The following is a 21,567-nucleotide window of genomic DNA, read 5'->3' as shown; positions in this document are numbered from 1 at the left end:
AGGTAAAAAATTTGAAATACTGTGTTCCCCAACAGACGCCTCGGTCGAATTGCCAAGGTTTTCCCAAGATAAGATGGCACACGGACATAGGAACCACGTCGCACTCCAAGGTGTCCTCGTAGGCGCCGATCTTGAAGGAAACTTGCATCGTATGCTCCACTTGAATAGTGCCGGAGTCGCTTAACCATTGGACCTTGTAGGGATGAGGATGCTTCTTCTTGACCAATTGTAGCTTGGAACATAGCTCTTCACTTGCCAAGTTGTGAAAACTTCCTCCGTCGATGATGACTTTCACGGAACGCCCGTTGATGTCGGCCCTGGTGTGGAAGATGTGGCACCGTTGGTCTTCTTCTTGGTGGTGTTGTAGCATCAAGACCTTGGAGACCACGAGAGAGGGACTTGAATCATTGTCACAAAAGACTTGATCATCTTCATCTCCGTTCACGTGCCGGTGCATGGCCACGTGCTCAAGGGCTTCCATTTCTTCTTCACTCATGGAGTCGTATGTGCCATCATCGTTGAAGATCATGGTTCACTTGTTGGTGCATTCAAAGGACTTGTGTCCTCGGCCACCACATGTGAAGCACTTGATAGAACTTGTCTTGACGGGGTCATTTGATGGCGCCGAAGATGAGGGAGTCTTGGATTTGTAGGTGCTTGCCGGAGGACGAGTCAAGGAAGGCGTAACTTGCTTGGAACTTGACTTGTCGCTGGTACTTGGTGATTCTCTAGTTGAGGTAGGAGGTGCCGAAGTCCCGGGAGCTTGAGTGTATGAGCCGTAGGTCTTGGACGAGTACTTGGCGTATTTGAAGTCATCTTGCACTTGTCGCTCGGCCTTGGTCGCTTGATGAACTAGCTCGAGAAGGTTGGAGAAGGGTTGGAAGTCGGCAATCCACTTGATTGGGTGGTTGAGGCCGTTCAAAAAGCGTGCCATAGTTTGCTCGTCATCTTCCTTGACATTGGCTCTTATCATGGCAACCTCCATTTCTTGATAGTATTCTTCCACCGTCTTCGTGCCTTGCTTGAGGAGTTGCAACTTCTTGTAAAGATCACGGGTGTAGTGTGTAGGCACGAAGCGAGCTCTCATGGCATCCTTCATTTGCGTCCAAGTTGTGATTGGTGGTTCGCCTCTTACTTGTCGTCGCTCGATCACTTGTTCCCACCAAATGAGGACGTAGTCTTGAAACTCGAGGGAGGCCTTGGCGATCTTCTTTTCCTCATCGTAGTTGTGAAGGCGGAATATCTTGTCCACCTTCAATGCCCATGAGAGATATTCTTCGGGATCATTGCTTCCGGAGAACTTGGGCATGGTGAACTTGAGCTTGCCGTAGCGGAGTTCTTCATCGTAGTGGCGGTGTTGATGTTGCTCTTGCCGAGGAGGAAGGTCCTCAAATGCTCGTTCTTCGTGATGTCGCTCTTGTCGTGGAGGAGGACGAGGCATATGTGCTTGGTTTCTTATTTCTTGGCATATGCGCTCGGTTTCTTCTTTCTTGTTGCTCTTCAAGTCGAGCGGCTTCTTCTTATCATGCTTAAAAAAGTGCTGCTTCTTGTTCACGAACTTGGCAGTTGCGCTCGTCGACGGCTCTAGTGGCCTCGTTGAGTGTGCATTGTGATTCGAGTGCTTGATCTTCACATTCGAGTGCTTGTGCTTCACGGCGCTCTTGTGCTTGTCGGATTGCATCACCGTCTTGAGGTGGTTGACGTTGGACTTGTGGAGGTATTTTCTCTTGCTCCATTGCTTCTTGCGCTTGTTGTCGCACCCTTTCACGTGCTCGGGCTCGGTCTTGTAAGTCATTGCCTTGGAATGGATTTTCTTGAGCTTGGCGATCATCACGTCGAGGAAAGTGAGATCGTGGAGGACTTGCATCATAAGAGGAGTAGTCCAAAGATTGCCGACTTGAGCGGCGGCTTGAGTGGCGCTGTCTTGGCGAAGAGGTTGAGGAAGACGTGCGTCTCATGATCATGTTGTGGAATTCTTCCATTTGTGTGGTTAACTTGGCGTCGATGTAGTCGCGGTTCCTTGCTTCCGATTGATGAAGGTCGGTGGCGAGTTGCTCAATGCGTTCACCCAAGGCTTCACTTTCTTGATGGAGAGCTCGTTGCACGACGAAGAAGTGGTTCTTGGTGACGTAGTCGCGATCGTCACATTGCTCCTCGAAAAGTGGGTTCACCGACGAACTTGGCCTATCCATCATAACCAAGTGGGGTGAGTAGGAAAATGAGAGAACAATACCGAAGTTACCTTTTCCGAGGATTGTGGATGTATCAAGTGTCTCTCAATGTAATGCCACAATAGGAGAATTGGTACCGGGTTTGTTTCTCACACCTAGACAAGTAAAGCTTATGGAGTAGCTTGGTTAGGACGGTGGCACAAAAATTTCAAGCAAATGTTAGTCAAGATATCGATAAGGTTGAGAAGGTTCACAAAAATGCAAGTGAAGCAACTAGATCAAACCCAAGAATATCACTAGGAACACACACACGGACGATAGATGGGATCCGCACAACCAAGGAGTGAGCCCAAAATGTGTAACCACAGAAAATGCTCTTGTTGTACGGATGCTAGAGAGACGCTAGCTTGATTGCTCAAATGGGCAAGATACACTTGTGCACCAACCTATGAGAGAAACGTGTCGTCTCCAATCCCAACTATGCTATGTATGAGGTGACCAAGATGATATATCGATGCAAAATGGCTCAATGTTATTGCTTACAAGCTCTTTGTTTCTCCTCTTTTGCTTAAAAGCTTTTCTTTCTTCTTTTTTGTTTTTTCACTATGCTTGATGCTTGAGCCAAATATGATATGAGGCAAGTATGTAAGATATGCACATGAGAGACTTATGGCACACTGATGATAGCAAGATCACTATGGTGCACAATAGCGTGGCCCGGCAATTCTCAACTCGCCAGTCTCGATGGGTAGGTGACGCAAAATGGCTCGGGTTATCAATGCAAAAGCAAGGAAATGAACTAAGTGTCATCGAGGTTACCGTCCTTTCTTACGGTTAGCAGTGTCAACGGTGAAGATCGTTGGCGAAGACGACTCCGAGGCGATGATGAATGGTGATGTCGATGTCACACGTTCCTAAGTAGCCAAAACACCTTAGGAAACAGAAACCGCAACTCAAAATCGGTCAAAGCGGAAGGTGGGTGTTTTTATGGTGAATTTTTTTATGGAGGCAAATGGTGGTGGTAATGATGTATGTGGATGGGGGATGTCAAGAGCTTCCAAACGAGCTAAAGAACACGAAAAACGGACTTGGGAGTTGGAAGTTATGGCCAAAATGGAGGTAGAGTTGGGCTGTTTCGGGGGGGGGGGGGGTGCGGGCACCCGGGGGTGGAAGGTGCGGGTGCCCGGGGTGGTCAGGGGAAATTGGCCCGGGGGTGCGGGCACTTGGGGGTTCGGGGTGCGGGCACCCGGTGGTCTCTAATTTGGGCGGAAATCTTTGGGAAATTGCCAAATTCCATGGTGGGAAGGGTGGGGATTGATGGGTAGGGGCTAGATCCACTTGCCAAACAACAAATCCATGGACCAAAACAACCAAATCTCACAAGATCCAACAAATTGCAAGAAATTTTTTTGGGGCTATTTTTGTGGAGATTTTCGAATTAGGACGAAAAATAACAAAATCAAGCTAGCAAATAGGGGGATGGGACTCCAATATGTGAATCAACCTTGCTCATGATACCAAGATGTTGTAGGGTGAAACCCTAGAGGGGATCTTTTCACACTTGGAGGGGGGGAAAGAGGAAGAACACTCAAGAACACAAGGAGGAAATCACTCAAACAAACCCAAATAACACATCCACTAGAGTAGCATACATGAGATCCACAAGCATAGAAGAACAATTCAAGGAAAATAGCACTAGGGTAAAAGTTCTTCCCACTAGGTGAGGTCTTGATATCCACAAGAGGATCTTCTGCAAGAGGAGGGCTTGATCTCCAAGAGGAGCTTCTCCAAGAGGAGGTCTAGATCTCCAAGAGGAGGAAAATGAGCAAAGCTCTCTCTTTGTCTATGTAATACTTTGCTAACCTCACCAAAGAGCTAGGGAAATAGTTTATGTAGGCCAGGGCCAAAATAGAAGGGAGAGAGGGATACAAGGGTCAAAACCCCAATTGCACGCAGGCACTCTCGAAGGGGTCCGGGCACCCGGGGTAAAGGGGTTCGGGCACCCGGACCGAACAAGGACATGCGCTCAGGTTCGGCCGGGCACCCGGGGCGACGTAGGCCGGGCACCTGGACCAGTCAGGAGCCGACTGATGGTGGACTGGGCACCCGGGGGTCCCAAGCCCGGGCACCCGGGGTGGCGCCAGGCGGATGGAGCAGGTGGCCGGGCACCTGGGGCTCCAAGGCCGGGCACCCGAGGTCGGCTGGGAGCAGCGCCCAGGGGGCTGCGGGCACCCGGGCCCTCCATGGCCGGGCACCCGGGGCTGGCAGGGCCGCGCCCAGGTTGGGGCCGGGCACCCAGAGTGTCCAGGACCTCCCCTTCTTCATTCTTCTCGCTCCATTCTTCCTTCTCGTCCATAGGTGCTCGGGTCTCCATGCTAGCCTCTTCATGATCATCACTTTGGTACCTAAGCGTGCATAACACTTCCGTTTGAGGTAGGACCCAACTCTCGTGTGAATTTGAATGGAGCTCGAAGAGGAAGGAGTTAACCTCGGTTTCGATGGCACATGCACGAGCTCTTGTCATTAGTCCTCTTAGTGCTTGCGGTGGCGACGGAGTGTCCATGGGGATGGTCGAGGGATGCTCCACATCACGTAACCTATCTCAAATCTTTACCACACTCTACAGGGGTCCAATGAAGACACCATGCCAAGTTTCATCGCTTTCAAAGCTCGTTTGCACGCACTTTCAAACGGAAGCGCATTTTACTCTTTTTAGTGGCCGAAAACCAGTTAAATGCTTGGAAAATCGCAAACCTAATAAAAAAGGCCAAATCCTTTTAGTGGCCAGAAAATCCTTAAAAATCCTTGTTTGTGCGGTATTTCTTACCGAAGAGCATCTTGCCCCTTATAGTGGCCAGAAAATCAGGTAATGTTGCCTTGAAAATAGTAGACCTACTCAAAAAGTGGCCAAATTTGAGTATGTGAGTTTTGATGGTTTGTATTAATCCTAGAAAATCCTTGTTTGCACGCTATTTTCTATCAAAGAGCATTTTTACGTTTTAATGACCCAAAAAACATTAATGCTTCGCAAATAGCAAACTAACTAAAAAGGTGGCAAAATTTGAGCATGGGGTTTCCAATCGTGTGCATTAATCATGGAAAAAATATTCATGGCCTAAATGATTTTTAAAAATAGTCTTCACTTAGCTGTGGCGGGTCCATAACAATGCCCGCCACTTGAAAAGTTGCGGTGGCGGGCTTCCGGGCACCCGGGTCACTGCTGTAAAATGTTATCCATTCGCTCCCGCATGGTCATTCCACCATATCCACAGAGTCACTCTCACTCTCCCCCACCGCTCTCGTCGCCGCCGTCGCCATCGTCCTTGCTGTCCCCATCAGCCTCGCTGTCCTGCCCCCCGTCTGCAGCCACCATCGACCTCGCCCTCCCCGCCACCCTCGCCATCCGCCCCGGTAAGCATCATACTCCTCACATTCCGTCGTCCCCGTCCCCATCACCCTCATCATCCGTGGCCGTGCCACCCGCGCCCATGCCCACCCACATTTGTGATTTTCTTGATTACTAGCTAGCTAGGGTTAGGGTTGACATATTAATTTGTGTGAGCTTGAGCTTGAGTAGTTAGGGTAGTAGATTTAATTTGTTTGAGCTTCATAGAGACGAATATGACTTGTTTGAGCTTGAATTTTATAATGATTTGTTAATTTTACAATTGTAGAATGACTTATTAATTTTGGATTGAATATGCACTTGCATTCAATTGTTTACAAGGCTAGGGTTAATTTTTGAAATTTTAGAATTTGCTTTAGTACAGACGTACAGTAGTTATCAAACTTGGTGAATTTGCTTCAGTTGTACTTCTTAACTATGTACACTACAATTTTGCTGAATTTTCAAATTTGCTTCATTAGAATTCACTAGAATGAAGCTAGAAGTTAATAATTAGATATCAATGCTTATAGAATGTACATGCACTTGGCTTCAAGTTTTTCAAGGAATCATACACTAAATTCCATTTTTTTTGCCGAAATGTTGATTGATTTTCTTTTTGCCAAATTTTTGGCACTTAATATGTCCAATTTTAAGCAAAGCTCATGCCAAATTTTTTGTACATTTTGAAATTTATATAGCTTCATGTTTAAGATTTCATATAGTTTGTGATTTATATTGTATTGTACTAAATGTCTTCAATTTTTTTTACAGGGATTCATAATAAGCGCTCATGTTTTGGAGAAACGTTGATTGAATTTCGTTACACCAAATTTCTAACACTTAATATGTCCATTATTAAGCATAGGTCATGCCCGAATTTTCCGTATATTTTTAAATTTATATATGCGCATGTTCTAGGGCACTTCTTTTTTGTTGGAAATGGCGGACAACGGCAGGTACCCTGGTGTTTTCCAGAGGCCTTGGGGCAAGTGGGCGGCCTAGAATCAAAACCTCAACACTGGCAAGAAGCAATGACTCAACACGTTCAACATCGTCGAGGCGGCACGCACTTATGCTGTCATGGCGCTAGTGTACCAGGGGCCAAGTGCCCAGCTCAACTTTCCCCAGGATGCCTGGCGCGTGAGTCGGCTAGCGCCTCCAAACATGAGGATAATCTCCAAGGCCGAGGGGAAGGAGCACCATAAGGCCAAGGTGCTGACGATGACCCGTCAATAGCAAAGCAGTGATTCGTTGGTGGAGCATTATCTTAGGGAGGATCCGCAACTCTATGCCTTGAACGAGGCATTGCTGAAGGCCGCATGCGACAAGGAGGAGGCCCAGGATGACCCGATAGACTGGGACCGAGTCCTCGAGACCTCCGACGATGATGATGACTACAGCTCTGACGTTGACTTTGATTAGGAGTTTCTCTCTCCACCGTAGCTAGTCGTGTCATTGTGTGCTAGAGATGTTTGAACTATTTTTTAGTACTGTTGAAAGTATGGAAGCTGCTATGTTGTATTATGTAGATAGCATCGCATAACCTAATTCTGTAGACTTGATAAACCTGCTTATATGTATCGTCCTACTAGCTAGTTCTAGCAGTGTTGGTAATGTGTGATCATACCTCACCTGATGACATTTTTTTCGTGGATTTTTTATCTTTCAATTATGAACACAAGAAATGGATTACGAGGATGGGATCCCCGAGTGTCCCGACTGTTCCGGGGGTATGTGCGATGATCCTCACTTGGAAAACGACAATTCTTTCTTGGGTGAATAAGTGATGAAGAATTCTTCTTGGGTGAATAAGTTGTTAAGTTGCAAAGAAAATTCCAAGGTTAGAATTCTCCAGAACTACATGAGAAATCCTTTGAATCAAAGATGCCGGTTGTAAGCGTTAAGAAACTAACAATGTCTAAAATTTAAAAATAAAGTGTTTTTTATTTATTTATCAAGTTGTTGTATCATATGAGTCACTGCTTCTATTGTCGGGGACTAGGGCGGTGAAGACTTACCAGTAAGGCTATCACTTAGAGAGCAGTGATTCGGTGCCCAGACTCATCCGCACCCGTGCTGAAGATAAAAAAATTCAAAACAAAACGTGATGTTCTTGACCGGGTGCAAATGAGTCTGGACTCAGAAATGGATATTCGTATCTCTTGCATAAACTCTTCTTGAACCCTTTGAAACACATAACGTGATGTTCTGAATTTGACATGCTCTTTAAAAATATAATGCTATAGTTCATTGTTGTAGTAATCCAAATATAATGGTCAACACAATTATGATATTCTACAAATTATATGAGTTTTCAAGTTTATAATCCAAATATTAGAATAATATCAGTGGCCCAGTAGAAGTTTATACATACAATCAAGATTTGCCCTAAAAGAAACATACAATCAAAATTACCGTGCTGGACGTGGTCGCCACACGCCCGACGCACGTGCCGGTGGAGGCGCCCCCGAACACTGGTGGATCTGGCGCCGGTGCCAGGGCACGGCACGGCTCGGCGCCAGGTCCGCCATGGCAAACTACCCAAATCCGACACCATCACCAACCCACCATCACATCACCGTCCCTGCGACCTCCGGATCCTCGAATCCGTCCCGCCTACCACCTCCCGTCCTTTTCTTACCGCGCCCCGGCTCCGCTCACCCATCTGCCACCTCCCGCTCCGCCGTGACGCGGCGGATCCCAGAAAAGAAAAGAAATTCTCCGATCCCCCACCACTTAGCTTTCGACGAGAGGATCGACCGACCGGCGAGCGAAACCGCGCCACCAACCGGCGACCGCTCGGGCAGGCAAGCCGCGGCCTGCCTCGGTCTCTCCGGCCGACACCCCGCGTCACCCCCGTCGCAATTCGGCGGCCAGACCCACGCAAATTGCGTCCTTTTCTCGTCTTCTTCCTCCCGGTTAGTTTATAACCTGCCTGCCCATCCTTGGAACAACCGAACGAATCAGACAGGTTATGTAGTGGTGGCTTGCGCGGCTGGCCTTGGTTTTGCTTGCGGCGAGAAGCAATGGGCGGAGCGGAGGACGGGGCGCACGCGGCGGGGGGCCACGCGTCGAACGGGCACGCCAATGGGGCCGTGGAGGAGAAGGTGGACGAGCTGCGGCGGGTGATGGGGAAGGCCGACGGGGACCCGCTCCGGATCGTCGGCGTCGGGGCCGGGGCCTGGGGCAGCGTCTTCTGCGCGCTCCTGCAGGACGCCTACGGCCACCTCCGCGACAAGGTGCAGCTCCGCATCTGGCGCCGCCCCGGCCGCGCCGTCGACCGCGCCACCGCCGAGCACCTCTTCAACGTCATCAACGCGCGCGAGGACGTCCTGCGCCGCCTGATCCGCCGATGCGCCTACCTCAAGTACGTCGAGGGCCGCCTCGGGGACCGCACGCTCTACGCCGACGAGATACTCAGGGACGGCTTCTGCCTCAACATGATCGACACCCCGCTCTGCCCGCTCAAGGTCGTCACCAACCTGCAGGAGGCCGTCTGGGACGCTGACATTGTCATCAACGGCCTGCCGTCCACGGAGACGAGGGTTGTGTTTGGGGAGATTGGGAGGTACTGGAAGGAGAGGGTTAATGCCCCAGTCATCATCTCGCTCACCAAAGGGATAGAAGCATCCCTGGATCCGGTGCCGCGGATCATAACTCCCACACAGATGATTAGCAAAGCAAGTGAGTTCCCTATATCTTCTTTTTCGCCCAATCATAATTTATTCTTCTTTCTTCACTGAAGAATTGATGTTGTCCTCTATTGATGGTGGATTGATGTTGTCCTATGTACTTGGTGGATTGCTGTTTGCCCTCAATTGTTGGTGTCGGTTCCCCTCCATGGGTACAAATTTGTAGCTATCAGCCTTTTTAATCTGGTAGGAGTACCTGATAACTATGACAGACAGTTATCAAACTTTGGCTGAAATGTCATCATGAGTTATGATAAATTTTGGATGCAACCGATTACGTTGCTGACAAAATATTGATGTTGAATTGTAGAAGATAAATCCGTACATGGTTCTTGGTAAAAATATATCAAAAAATGCTTTTTGCTCATTGCATTATACTGTAATGTTTAACTGAATTCATTGCCTTGGCTTGCTAAATACTCGTGCGCTGCTATGGAAGTTGATGCTTGTGCATTGCTATAGAAGTTTTTTCATTGCATGAGTTGTCTAACTGCTTGTGTCATCTTAGTCCCTAACTTTGTGCAAATAAAAAAAATCTCAAAATCTACATCAGTCGAATCAACTGATCGGAAAATTATGAGACATACCTCTTCTACAAATATATTATAATTGCGGCAATTAATTTCTTGGCGACTTAAGAGGTAATATCTGTGGGTGAATGGACCGCCACAAACTCAGATATTTATGAGTATAAGAGTAAAGGATAAGATCTATGTAACCTTCTGTAAGTTTCGTATATAGAGGGGATATAACTGATTATTGAACTTGCAGCTAAGTAATTGGTAGTATCTTCTGTTGCTTATGAATGCTCTTAGTCATTATATGTGTTTAGTTTAGCAGGCTCTTCCTGAATGAATTCCTTACTCTATTTTCATGCTTCTACACACCAAAAAAATGCAACATTTTGTTCAACTGTTGTTGATCTCAGTTCAGAACTCTAGTTTCAGAGTGGTGTGTGCCGAGTGTCATGCTTTGTTTCCAGCATTTTCCTTTCGCCTATTTAACTCTGCATGTGACTTACGGATTATTGATTTTATTGCAGCTAAGGTTCCATTGGATAATATTCTATATCTTGGTGGCCCTAACATCGCGTCTGAAATATATAATAAAGAATATGCGAATGCTCGTATTTGTGGAACTGACAAATGGAGGAAACCTCTTGCTAAATTTTTGAGGCAGCCTCATTTTATTGTCTGGGATAATAGTGATCTCATCACTCATGAAGTCATGGGAGGTTTGAAAAATGTGTACGCTATTGGTGCTGGTAAGTTATGTTCGTATGTTCCGCTGCTTTTGCCATGTTTCGACCACTATAAGTTTGTAAAGGCCATACACTGTTCTAAACTTTGGATTAGTTTGCCACCATAACACACTCAGTGTTACACAATGTCCTCAATAGGTAGTAACTTGCATCATGTTATCGTGCACTAATTCCAACGAATCAGTGTCCCAAGGAGGAAAAATACACTAGTTAGTTATATCTTAGCTGTCAACATCCAGAAGAAAGATCCAATGGACAAGAAAGGCTGAAATATCTGTTGTACTTCTACTTTTAATTGACATAATCTTCAGTTAGTTTGCTGAACATTGTGTTATCTTGCAGGTATGGTGGCAGCACTAACCAATGAGAGTGCTACCAGCAAGTCTGTTTACTTTGCACTTTGCACATCCGAAATGATCTACATCACCCACCTTCTGGAAGAAGAACCCGAAAAACTTGCTGGACCTTTATTAGCTGACACTTATGTCACATTGTTGAAAGGTCGTAATGCATGGTATGGGCATAAGTTAGCTAAAGGGGAACTGACTCTGGAAATGGGTGATAGCATAAAAGGCAAAGGGACAATCCAGGTTCGCCATTTTGATTGTTGTCCGAACTTTCAACTGCTACCACAAACCTCAAGGCATACTAAATTGTGTTAACAATTCATTTCAGGGCGTCTCTGCGGTCGATGCATTTTATAAACTTCTCAGTCAGGATAGTTTGAGTGTAATGCATCCAGAAGCCAACAAATCTGTTGCGCCAGTTGAGATGTGCCCCATCTTGAAAACACTTCATAAAATTTTGATCAAGAGGTAGTAATCCTTCTTCTTTTTCATGATATAACAAAAGCCCTTGTGAAATAGTTCAATTGCAATTTTATTGAATTAGCTTCAAAAATACCTTCTAATGGATTTATCCATTTTTCACAAGTACATACTGTAACTGCCCAGATATAAGAACAATTTATCTCAGTAGGCATAAAGATATGTTCATTCTCCTGGCCAATTGCTACTCCAGTATGATGTTGCTATATTGTACGTTAGTAAAAGTTTGCAGCCATAATCAACTGTGTTGATTTGTTTACTCATGTGCACAGGGAACTTCCTACTGAGTCGATTCTTCAGGCTATAAGAGATGAGTCGATGTGTGATCCGCGTGAAAGAATTGAGATGGCACGGGGGCAGTCACTTTACCGACCATCTATTCTTGGTCAACCAAATGGAGATGTGAAAGCTTAGACAGATTCTCCTATCGTTTTCCTTCTTTCTATTAGTCGCTAGACGCTTTCGAAGCCCTATGTGCTCTTGTCCATTCGGTGGCTGCTGCTTCTGCTGCTGTTGTTGTAACACTAGTAAGTTCAGTTAAAAACTTTAGTTGACTATTTTGAGGAAGATGTGTTGAGTGTGTTAGTAGCTTGATGTGGTTCACACCATCTTGTGTATATAGAACGATTTAATAATGCTATTATTCTGTATCCTATTTGAAATGGAAAAACAATACAATCACATTTCATGCTTCGAATGATATACCCTCTATTTTTTCAACAGTTTGATTACCTGCTCGAACAGATATGACATGAAGTTGCAGGTTTTATCATTTCGAGAACCAATGTGATGTACTGCAATAACCAGTGACTAGCCTTCCTACAAAGATGGACCCGACATGATGTCATCAGGCGAATAGATGTAAATGGACAGAGAGAACGTGTGCAATGAAACCATGAATAATAGAGGACGGTCGGCAACTACAGCGGCGGCAACGTTTGACGATTGTTATTTTTTGGTTTGTGATTTTCCCATTCCTATTTTTTGGCTTGTGATTTTTCCATTACTAGATTCGAGCACTGTAATAGGGAAGTCAATAGGGTTGCCCATGAACTTGCTAAGCTAGCTAGATTTTCTATAGCTTTGATCTGGTTTCAGAAGCCTTTGAGTGAAATTGTACCCCTCCTCGTAAATGATGTACTTGTTATTGCAAATGAATAAAGATCTGTTTTTTTTCTAAAACGCATGCAATGAAACAAAGCAGAGTAGATTTTTGTTAGCTAAGCAGAAGAGAAGCTTTGATGTCCAAAACAGACAAAAAAACTGCATTTATCAAGGAAAAGGGTTACATTCAACCAGCTGATTCCCAGCTGTGTGCGAGATCATGGTTTAAAGACTAGGGGTAGGGGGATACCTGTCCCATTTACGCTTACCCATGCCCGTCACCTGACAGGGTAAATGGGTACCACGGGTAAAAATACCCATGTTTGCATAGCATCAATTTGAGCGACACATAATCATAAACAACAAGATACAATCATAATTTATAAACAACAACACATAATAACATCAATACATACTTAGAAACAACAAGAGATCATAAACACACCACATTTTATAAACATCAACACTTTCTTGTAAATAACAACACATGAAAACATCAACACATAGTCATAAACAGTAGTACATAGTCATACATTTTTAAGTTCACAAACTCATGACAAAGGGTAGAGGTAATTTTCCGTACTTGTTAGATTTTTTAAAGATACATGGGTATGCGGGTATGGGTTATATCTTATATCTATACCTGCTCTACCGGATGGGTTTGAGATTTTCCTATTTACATACCCATGGGCAACTTTTTGTCCCATACCCTTACCCTAATAGGGTTTTTACCAGCAGGGTACGTGGACAATGGGTACCCATTGCCATCCGTAGGAGGGGTGGGGGTGGATAGTCTTGTGAAAATCAAGCCACACAATTTTTAAGATTGACGGTTTTTATTTCTAGGCAACAAGGACTAAAAGAACTTAGCAAGCAAGATATCAAGAGTAATGCACAACGAAAAAGTAGTAATCTTGCAAGTAAGTAGGAGGTCGGGTAAGAGAATGCAAACATTGTGGGACATGAATTTTTTTCATGGTTCGGATAGTTGCCGCTATCATAGATCCACGTTGATGGAGACTTCCAACCAAGAGGTTCTAGGATTCAAGAATTCCGGTTGTGTCTCCCACCAAGAAGCCCACAGAACACAATCAATCTATTTCATCATGGTTTGCTCTTAGAACCCCCACTAAGGGTAGATCAAAGTGGGTGATCTAGGACCCGTACCAACCTCTTGCATCTTTCACATGTAGAACTTGATAGGATCACAAGTGAGTCCTAACTATCTAGGATGCACTCGCCATCCAAGAGTAACAAGCATATGCAAAATAACTTGATAATAACTCCTTGAAAGATCTTCAATCAAAGCTTCTCTCAAGAATTCGAAAACACCTCCGTGTCTCTCACAAGATAGGATTGAGACGAAATAAATGAACTCAGAGTATGGACTTGTGAAAGAGGAGTTCTTGGTTGTCCATGTATCAAGAAGTGAACATGGAATTACACAACACTTCTTTCTTCTTTTCTTGCCTTGGACCTCTCCTTCTCTATGGTCTGACGGAGTGGAGTTGGGATGTGGGTGGAGTGGAGTGGCTTGCAAGGAATGGTATGAGAGATGGTTGATACCAAAAAAGGGTATGGTCGAGATATGTTGCGGGAGTTCAAAATCTGGCCGTTCCTAAAAAGTAACAATGGGTTGGAAGCACCCGTAGTAAACTAGCCAAAACTACCGAACCAATTCAAGTAATGTTGGACGGCCGGTGCATTGTTCAAGAACTAGGGAAACACAGTACTCAGAAGTGCCAATGGAAAGGAGAGGGGTGGTTCCGACGATAAAGAAGTAGCACCTTTTATTCGGGGAAAGAACCTCTAAGAAGTACTGGTAAAAACCAATTGCTCGGTAGTAGCATTCCAAGAAGAGCAGGTTTGTAGTGAGAATTTGCAGAAAAGCGCTACGTCACACCTCAGGAGTATCGAATGGAAATGAGTGAATGTACCGAACTTATGTTGTGACCAACAAAGAAGCAACCGAGATGATTTGAAAGTGTTGATGAATAATATTGTGCTTGGTAGTGCCAGGGAAAAAAGACATATGTCAAAATGGAATTGGCTTGGCAGTTCCACTAAAGTTTACTAACGGTTCCAAATAGTTACCACTTGGTTTGATTTCTTTGTGGGGTCACCAATGATCTTCCAGAAGTAGCCAAGGACCTGCATATGAAAATTAGTCCTAATCCCTGAAATAAGCTTATTGAAATCATTAGTCCTCTTAGGTACTTTTGTCACAAATCATCAAAGCTCACTAGGGTATATAATGGAGATGCACTTTCACCCAGGGAAAATCACTAGCTCTCGACCTGAAAGCCAATGCTTGAAGCAGTGCACATATTTGTTGGGGAACGTTGCATGAAAAAACAAAAAAAATCTACGCCCACGCAATGATCTATCCATGGAGATGCATAGCAACGAGGGGAGAGTGTGTCTACATACCCTCGTCGATCGTAAGCGGAAGCGTTTCACAACGCGGTTGATGTAGTCGAACTTTCTTCGCGCTCCAACCGATCTAGTACCAAACGCACGACATCTCCGCGTTCTGCACACGTTCAGCTCGGTGACGTCCTCCCCCTTCTTGATCAAACAAGACGGCGAGGTAGTAGATGAGTTACGGTAGCACGACGGCGTGGTGACGGTGATGGTGATGTGATCTCCGCAGGGCTTCACCTAAGCACTACGAAAATATGACCGAGGGAGTAAACGGTGGACGGGGGCGCCGCACACGGCTAAGACAATGTTGTGTCATTGTGTGGCACCCCCTCCCCATATATATATATAGGTGGGAGGGAGGGAGGAGTAGCCGAAGGAGGCGCCCAAGTAGGAGGAATACTACTTGGAGTCCCTCCCAAGTCGCGCCCCCTGCCTTATATAGGCGCGGGGAAAGGCAGGGGAGGGTGGCGCCCCCCCTTTCCTTTCTCCCATGAGAGGGAAAGGCAGGAGGGGCTAGCACTCCCCCTTTCCTTCCCTTAGGGCCTTCTGTCCAAAGAAGGGGCGCACCAGGGGCTGGTCTGTTCTTCCTTTGGCTCATTAGGCCTATATCTTTGCCGGGGGTGCCCGAAACTCCTTTCTGGTGACCTGATAAGTACCCGGTACCCTCTGAAACACTTTCGGTGTCCGAATATCATCGTCCTATATATCAATATTTACCTCTCGACCATTCCGAGACTCCTCTTCATGTCCGTGATCTCATACGGGACTCCGAACAACATTCGGTCACCAAATCACATAACTCATATAATACTATATCGTCATCGAACGTTAAGCGTGCGGACCCTACGAGTTCGAGAACTATGTAGACATGACCGAGACACCTCTCTGGTTAATAACCAATAGAGGAACCTGGATGCCCATATTGGCTCCTACATATTCTACAAAGATGTTTATCGGTCGAACCGTTATGACAACATACGTAATTCCCTTTGTCCATCGGTATGTTACTTGCCCGAGATTCGATCGTCGGTATCTTCATACCTAGTTCAATCTCATTACCGGAAGGTCTCTTTACTCGTTCCGTATTACATCACCTCGTGACTAACTCCTTAGTCTTTTGCTTGCAAGCTTATGATGTGTATTACCAAGAGGGCCCAGAGATACCTCTCCGATACTCGAAGTGAAAAATCCTAATGTCGATCTATGCCAACTCAACAAACACCTTTGGACATACCTGTAGAGAATCTTTATAATCACCCAATTACGTTGTGACGTTTGATAGCACACAAGGCATTCCTCCAGCATCCGGGAGTTGCATAATCTCATAGTCGAAGGAATAAGTATTTGACATGAAGAAAGCAATAGCAATAAACTAAACGATCATTATTCTAGCGAACGGGTGGGTCTTGTCCATCACATCATTCTCCTAATGATGTGATCCAGTTATCAAATGACAACACATGTCCATGGTTAGGAAACCTTAACCATCTTTGATCAACGAGCTAGTCTAGTAGAGGCTTACTAGGGACACGGTATTTGTTTATGTATTCACACATGTATTTAAGTTTCCGATCAATACAATTCTAGCATGAATAATAAACCTTTATCATGAATAAGGAAATATAAAATAAAAACTTTATTATTGCCTCTAGGGCATATTTCCTTTAGTCTCCCGCTTGCACTAGAGTCAATAATCTAGTTAATATCGCCATGTGATTTAACACCAATAGTTCACATCGTCATGTGATTAACACGCATAGTTCACATCGCCATGTGATCAACACCGAAAAGGGTTTACTAGAGTCAATAATATAGTTCACATCGCCATGTGATTAACACCCAAAGAGTACTAAGGTGTGATCATGTTGTGCTTGTGAGAGAAGTTTAGTCAACGGGTCTGTCATATTCAGATCTGTATGTATATTTGCAAATTTCTATGTCTACAATGCTCTGCATGGTGCTACCCTAGCTAATTGCTCCCACTATCAATATGTATCCAGATTGAGACTCTGAGTCATCCGAATTGGTGTCAAAGCTTGCATCGGCGTAACCCTTTACGATGAACTCTTTATCACCTCCATAAATGAGAAATATTTCCTTAGTCCTCTTAGGTAACTAAGGATAAATTTTGACCGTTGTCAAGTGATCTACTCCTAGATCACTATTGTACCCCCTTGCCAAACTCGTGGTAAGGTACACAATAGGTCTGGTACACAGTATGGCATACTTTATAGAACCTATGGCTGAGGCACAGGGAATGATTTCATTCTCTCTCTATCTTCTGCCGTGGTCGGGTTTTGAGTCTTACTCAACTTCATACCTTGCAATGCAAGCAATAACCCTTTCTTTGACAGATCCATTTTGAATTTCTTCAAAACTTGTCCAGGTATGTGCTTTGTGGAAGTCCTATTAAGCGTCTCGGTCTATCTCTATAGATCTTGATGCCCAATACATAAGTAGCTTTACCGAGGTCTTTTATTGAAAAATTCTTATTCAAGTATCCTTTTATGCTATCCAGAAATTCTATATCATTTCCAATCAACAATATGTCATCCACATATAATATCAGAAATGCTACAGAGCTCCCACTCACTTTCTTGTAAATACAGGCTTCACTATAAGTCTGTATAAAACCATATGCTTTGATCAGCTCATCAAAGCGTATATTCCAACTCCGAGATGCTTGCACCAGTCCATAGATGGATCGCTGGAGCTTGCACACTTTGTTAGCACCTTTAGGGTTGACAAAACCTTCTGGTTGTATCATATACAACTCTTCTTTAATAAATCCATTAAGCAATGCAGTTTTGACATCCATTTGCCAGATTTCATAAAATGCAGTTTTAACATACTTTATAGAACCTATGGCTGAGGCATAGGGAATGACTTTCATTCTCTCTCTATCTTCTGCCATGGTTGGGTTTTGAGTCTTACTCAACTTCACACCTTGCAACACAGACAAGAACTCTATTTTGAACTTCTTAAATTTTTTGCCAAGGTATGTGCTTTGTGAAAGTCCTATTAAGCGTCTCAATCTATTCCAATAGATCTTGATGCCCAATATTTAAGTAGCTTCACTGAGGTCTTTCATTGAAAAATTCTTATTCAAGTATCCTTTTATGCTATCCAGAAATTCTATATCATTTTCGATCAACAATATGTCACCCACATATACTATCAGAAATGCTACAGAGCTCCTACTCACTTTCTTGTAAATACAAGCTTCACCAAAAGTCTGTATAAAACCATATGCTTTGATCACCTCATGAAAGCGTATATTCCAACTCCGAGATGCTTGCACCAGTCCATAGATGGATCGCTGGAGCTTTGCACACTTTGTTGGCACCTTTAGGATCGACAAAACCTTCTTGTTGCATCATATACAACTCTTCTTTAAGAAATCCATTAAGGATTGTAGTTTTGACATCCATTTGCCAGATTTCATAAAATGCCACAATTGCTAACATGATTTGGACAGACTTAAGCATCGCTACGAGTGAGAAAGTATCATTGTAGTCAACCCATTGAACTTGTCGAAAACCTTGTGCGACAAGTCGAGCTTTGTAGATAGTAACATTACCATCGGCGTCAGTCTTCTTCTTGAAGATCCATTTATTCTCTATGGCTTGCCGATCATCGGGCAAATCCACCGAAGTCCACACTTTGTTCTCATACATGGATCCTATCTCAGATTTCATGGCCTCAAGCCATCTGTCGGAATCTGGGCTCATCATAGCTTCTCCATACTTCCTAGGTTCGCCTTGTTCTAATAACATGACTTCCAGGATAGGATCACCATACCACTCTAGTGTGGATCGTGTTCTCGTTGACCTACGAGGTTCTGTAGTAACTTGATCTGAAGTTTCATGATCATCATCATTATCTTCCTCTCTAGTTGGTGTAGGCATCACGGGAACAGTTTTCTGTGATGTGCTACTTTCCAATTCGAGAGAAGGTACAATTACCTCATCAAGTTCTACTTTCCTCCCACTCACTTCTTTCAAAACAAACTCCTTCTCTAGAAAGGACCCATTCTTGGCAATAAAGATCTTGCCTTCGGATCTGTGATAGAAGGTGTACCCAATAGCTTCTTTAGGGTATCCTATAAAGACGCACTTCTCCAATTTGGGTTCGAGCTTATCAGGCTAAAGCCTTTTGACATAAACGTAGCATCCCCAAATTTAAAAAATGACAGCTTAGGTTTCTTGCCAAACCACAGTTCATACAGTGTCGTCTCAACGGATTTAGACAGTGCCCTATTTAATGTGAATGCAGCTGTCTCTAATGCATAACCCCAAAATGATAGTGGTAAATTGGTAAGAGACATCATAGATTGCACCATATCTAATAAAGTACGGTTACGACGTTTAGACACACCATTATGCTGTGGTGTTCCAAGTGGCGTGAGTTGTGAAACTATTCCACATTGTTTAAATGAAGACCAAACTCGTAACTCAAATATTCGCCTCCACGATCAAATCATAGAAAGTTTATTTTCTTGTTACGATGATTCTCCACTTCACTCTGAAATTCTTTGAACTTTTCAAATGTTTCAAACTTGTGTTTCATGAAGTATATATACCCATACCTACTCAAATCATCTGTGAAGGTCAGAAAATAACGATACCTGCCGCGTGCTTCAACACTCATCGCATGGCATACATCGATATGTATTATATCCAATAAGTCATCAGCTCGCTCCATTGTTCCGTATAACAGAGTTTTAGTCATCTTGCCCATGAGGCATGGTTCGCAAGTATCAAATGATTCGTAATCAAGTGATTCCAAAAGTCCATCTACATGGAGTTTCTTCATGCGCTTTACACCAATAGGACCAAAACGGCAGTGCCACAAGTATGTTGCACTATCATTATCAACTTTGCATCTTTTGGCATCAATATTATGAATATGTGTATCACTACGATCGAGATTCAATAAACCATTTACATTGGGAGTATGACCATAGAAGGTTTTATTCATGTAAACTGAACAACAATTATTCTCTGATTTAAATGAATAACGTATTGCAATAAACATGATCCAATCATATTCATGCTCAACGCAAACACCAAATAACATTTATTTAGGTTCAACACAAATCCTCAAGGTAGAGGGAGTATGCGATGGTGATCTTATCAACCTTGGAATCACTTCCAACACACATCGTCACCTCGCCCTTAACTAGTCTCTGTTCATTTTGCAACTCCTGTTTCGAATTACTAATCTTAGCAACTGAACTAGTATCAAATACCCAGGGGCTACTATGAACACTAGTAAAGTACATATCAATAACATGTATATCAAATATACGCTTGTTCACTTTGCCATCCTTCTTATCCGCCAAGTATTTGGGGCAGTTCCGTTTCCAGTGACCATTATCCTTGTAGTAGAAGCACTCGGTTTCAGGCTTGGGTCTAGCTTTGGGCTTCTTCATGGGAGCGGCAACTTGTTTGCTGTTCTTCTTGAAGTTCCCTTTCTTTAATTTGCCCTTTTTTCTAGAAACTAGTGGTTTTGTTAACCATCAACACTTGATGCTCTTTTTTGATTTCTACCTTCGTCAATTTCAGCATCGTGTAGAGCTCGGGAATTGTTTTGTCCATCCCTTGCATATCATAGTTCATCACGAAGTTCTAGTAGCTTGGTGATAGTGACTAGAGAACTATTGTCAATCACTATCTTATCTGGAAGATTAACTCCCACTTTATTCAAGCGATTGTAGTACCCAGACATTCTGAGCACTTGCTCACTGGCTGAGCTATTCTCCTCCATCTTCTAGGCAAAGTACTTGCCAGAGGTCTCATACCTCTCAACACGGGCATGAGCCTGAAATACTAATTTCAGCTCTTGAAACATCTCATATGTTCCATGGCGTTCAAAACGTCTTTGCAGCACCGGTTCTAAGCCGTAAAGCATGGCACACTAAATTATCAAGTAGTCATCATACCGAGCTGGCCAAACGTTCATAACGTCTGCATCTGCTCCTGCAATAGGTCTGTCACCTAGCGGTGCATTAAGGACATAATTCTTCTGTGCAGCAATGACGATAATCCTCAGATCACGGACCCAGTCCGCATCATTACTACTATCATCTTTCAACTTAGTTTTCTCTAGGAACATAAAAAAAATAGGGGAGCTACATTGTGAGCTATTGATCTACAATATAGATGTCCAAATACTATCAGGACTAAGTTCATTATTAATTAAGTTCAATTAATCAAATTACTAATGAACTCCCACTTAAATAAACATCCCTCAAGTTATCTAAGTGATACGTGATCCAAATCAACTAACCCATGTCCGATCATCACGTGAGATGGGGTAGTCATCAATGGTGAACATCTCTATGTTGATCATATCTACTATATGACTCACGTTCGAACTTTCGGTCTGCAGTGTTCCGAGACCATGTCTGTACATGCTAGGCTCGTCAAGTTTAACCCAAGTATTCTGCATGTGCAAAATTGTCTTACACCTGTTGTATGTGAACGTACAGTCTATCACACCCGATCATCATGTGGTGTCTCAACACGATGAACTGTAGCAACGGTGCATACTCAGGGAGAACACTTTTACCTTGAAATTTAGTGAAGGGATCATCTTATAATGATACCGCTGTACTAAGCAAAATAAGATGCATAAAAGATAAACATCACATGCAATCAAAATATGTGACATGATATGGCCATCATCTTGTGCTTTT

General features: G+C 43.9%; 1 protein-coding gene across 2 annotated transcripts; it reads left to right on the top strand.

The window, feature by feature from the left end:
* The first annotated feature begins 7,998 nt into the window (after positions 1–7,998).
* On the top strand, positions 7,999–12,036 carry LOC109744428 (probable glycerol-3-phosphate dehydrogenase [NAD(+)] 2, cytosolic). Of its 2 annotated transcripts, XM_073510778.1 has the most exons (6): positions 7,999–8,431; positions 8,527–9,243; positions 10,294–10,515; positions 10,855–11,102; positions 11,188–11,327; positions 11,612–12,036. In XM_073510778.1, the coding sequence occupies exons 1-6, from the start codon at positions 8,089–8,091 to the stop codon at positions 11,751–11,753; spliced, it is 1,812 nt and encodes a 603-aa protein (XP_073366879.1). In that variant the 5' UTR covers positions 7,999–8,088; the 3' UTR covers positions 11,754–12,036. The 2 variants fall into 2 exon arrangements, with proteins under 2 accessions (XP_073366879.1, XP_020159132.1); XM_020303543.4 differs by having other exon boundaries at positions 8,292–9,243.
* Positions 12,037–21,567: the final 9,531 nt, after the last annotated feature.

This window comes from Aegilops tauschii, chromosome 3 (assembly GCF_002575655.3).
Source record: "Aegilops tauschii subsp. strangulata cultivar AL8/78 chromosome 3, Aet v6.0, whole genome shotgun sequence".
Lineage (NCBI taxonomy): Eukaryota > Viridiplantae > Streptophyta > Magnoliopsida > Poales > Poaceae > Aegilops > Aegilops tauschii.
Note: the sequence above shows the minus strand (reverse complement) of the source record. Positions and strands in the feature narration are given on the sequence as shown.

Coding starts and splice junctions, on each gene's coding strand:
- LOC109744428 (XM_073510778.1), top strand. CDS start 8,089: ATGGCAAACTACCCAAATCCGACACCATCACCAACCCACCATCACATC. Junction 9,244..10,293: donor ACAGATGATTAGCAAAGCAA/GTGAGTTCCCTA, acceptor ATTTTATTGCAG/CTAAGGTTCCATTGGATAAT. Junction 10,516..10,854: donor TGTGTACGCTATTGGTGCTG/GTAAGTTATGTT, acceptor GTTATCTTGCAG/GTATGGTGGCAGCACTAACC.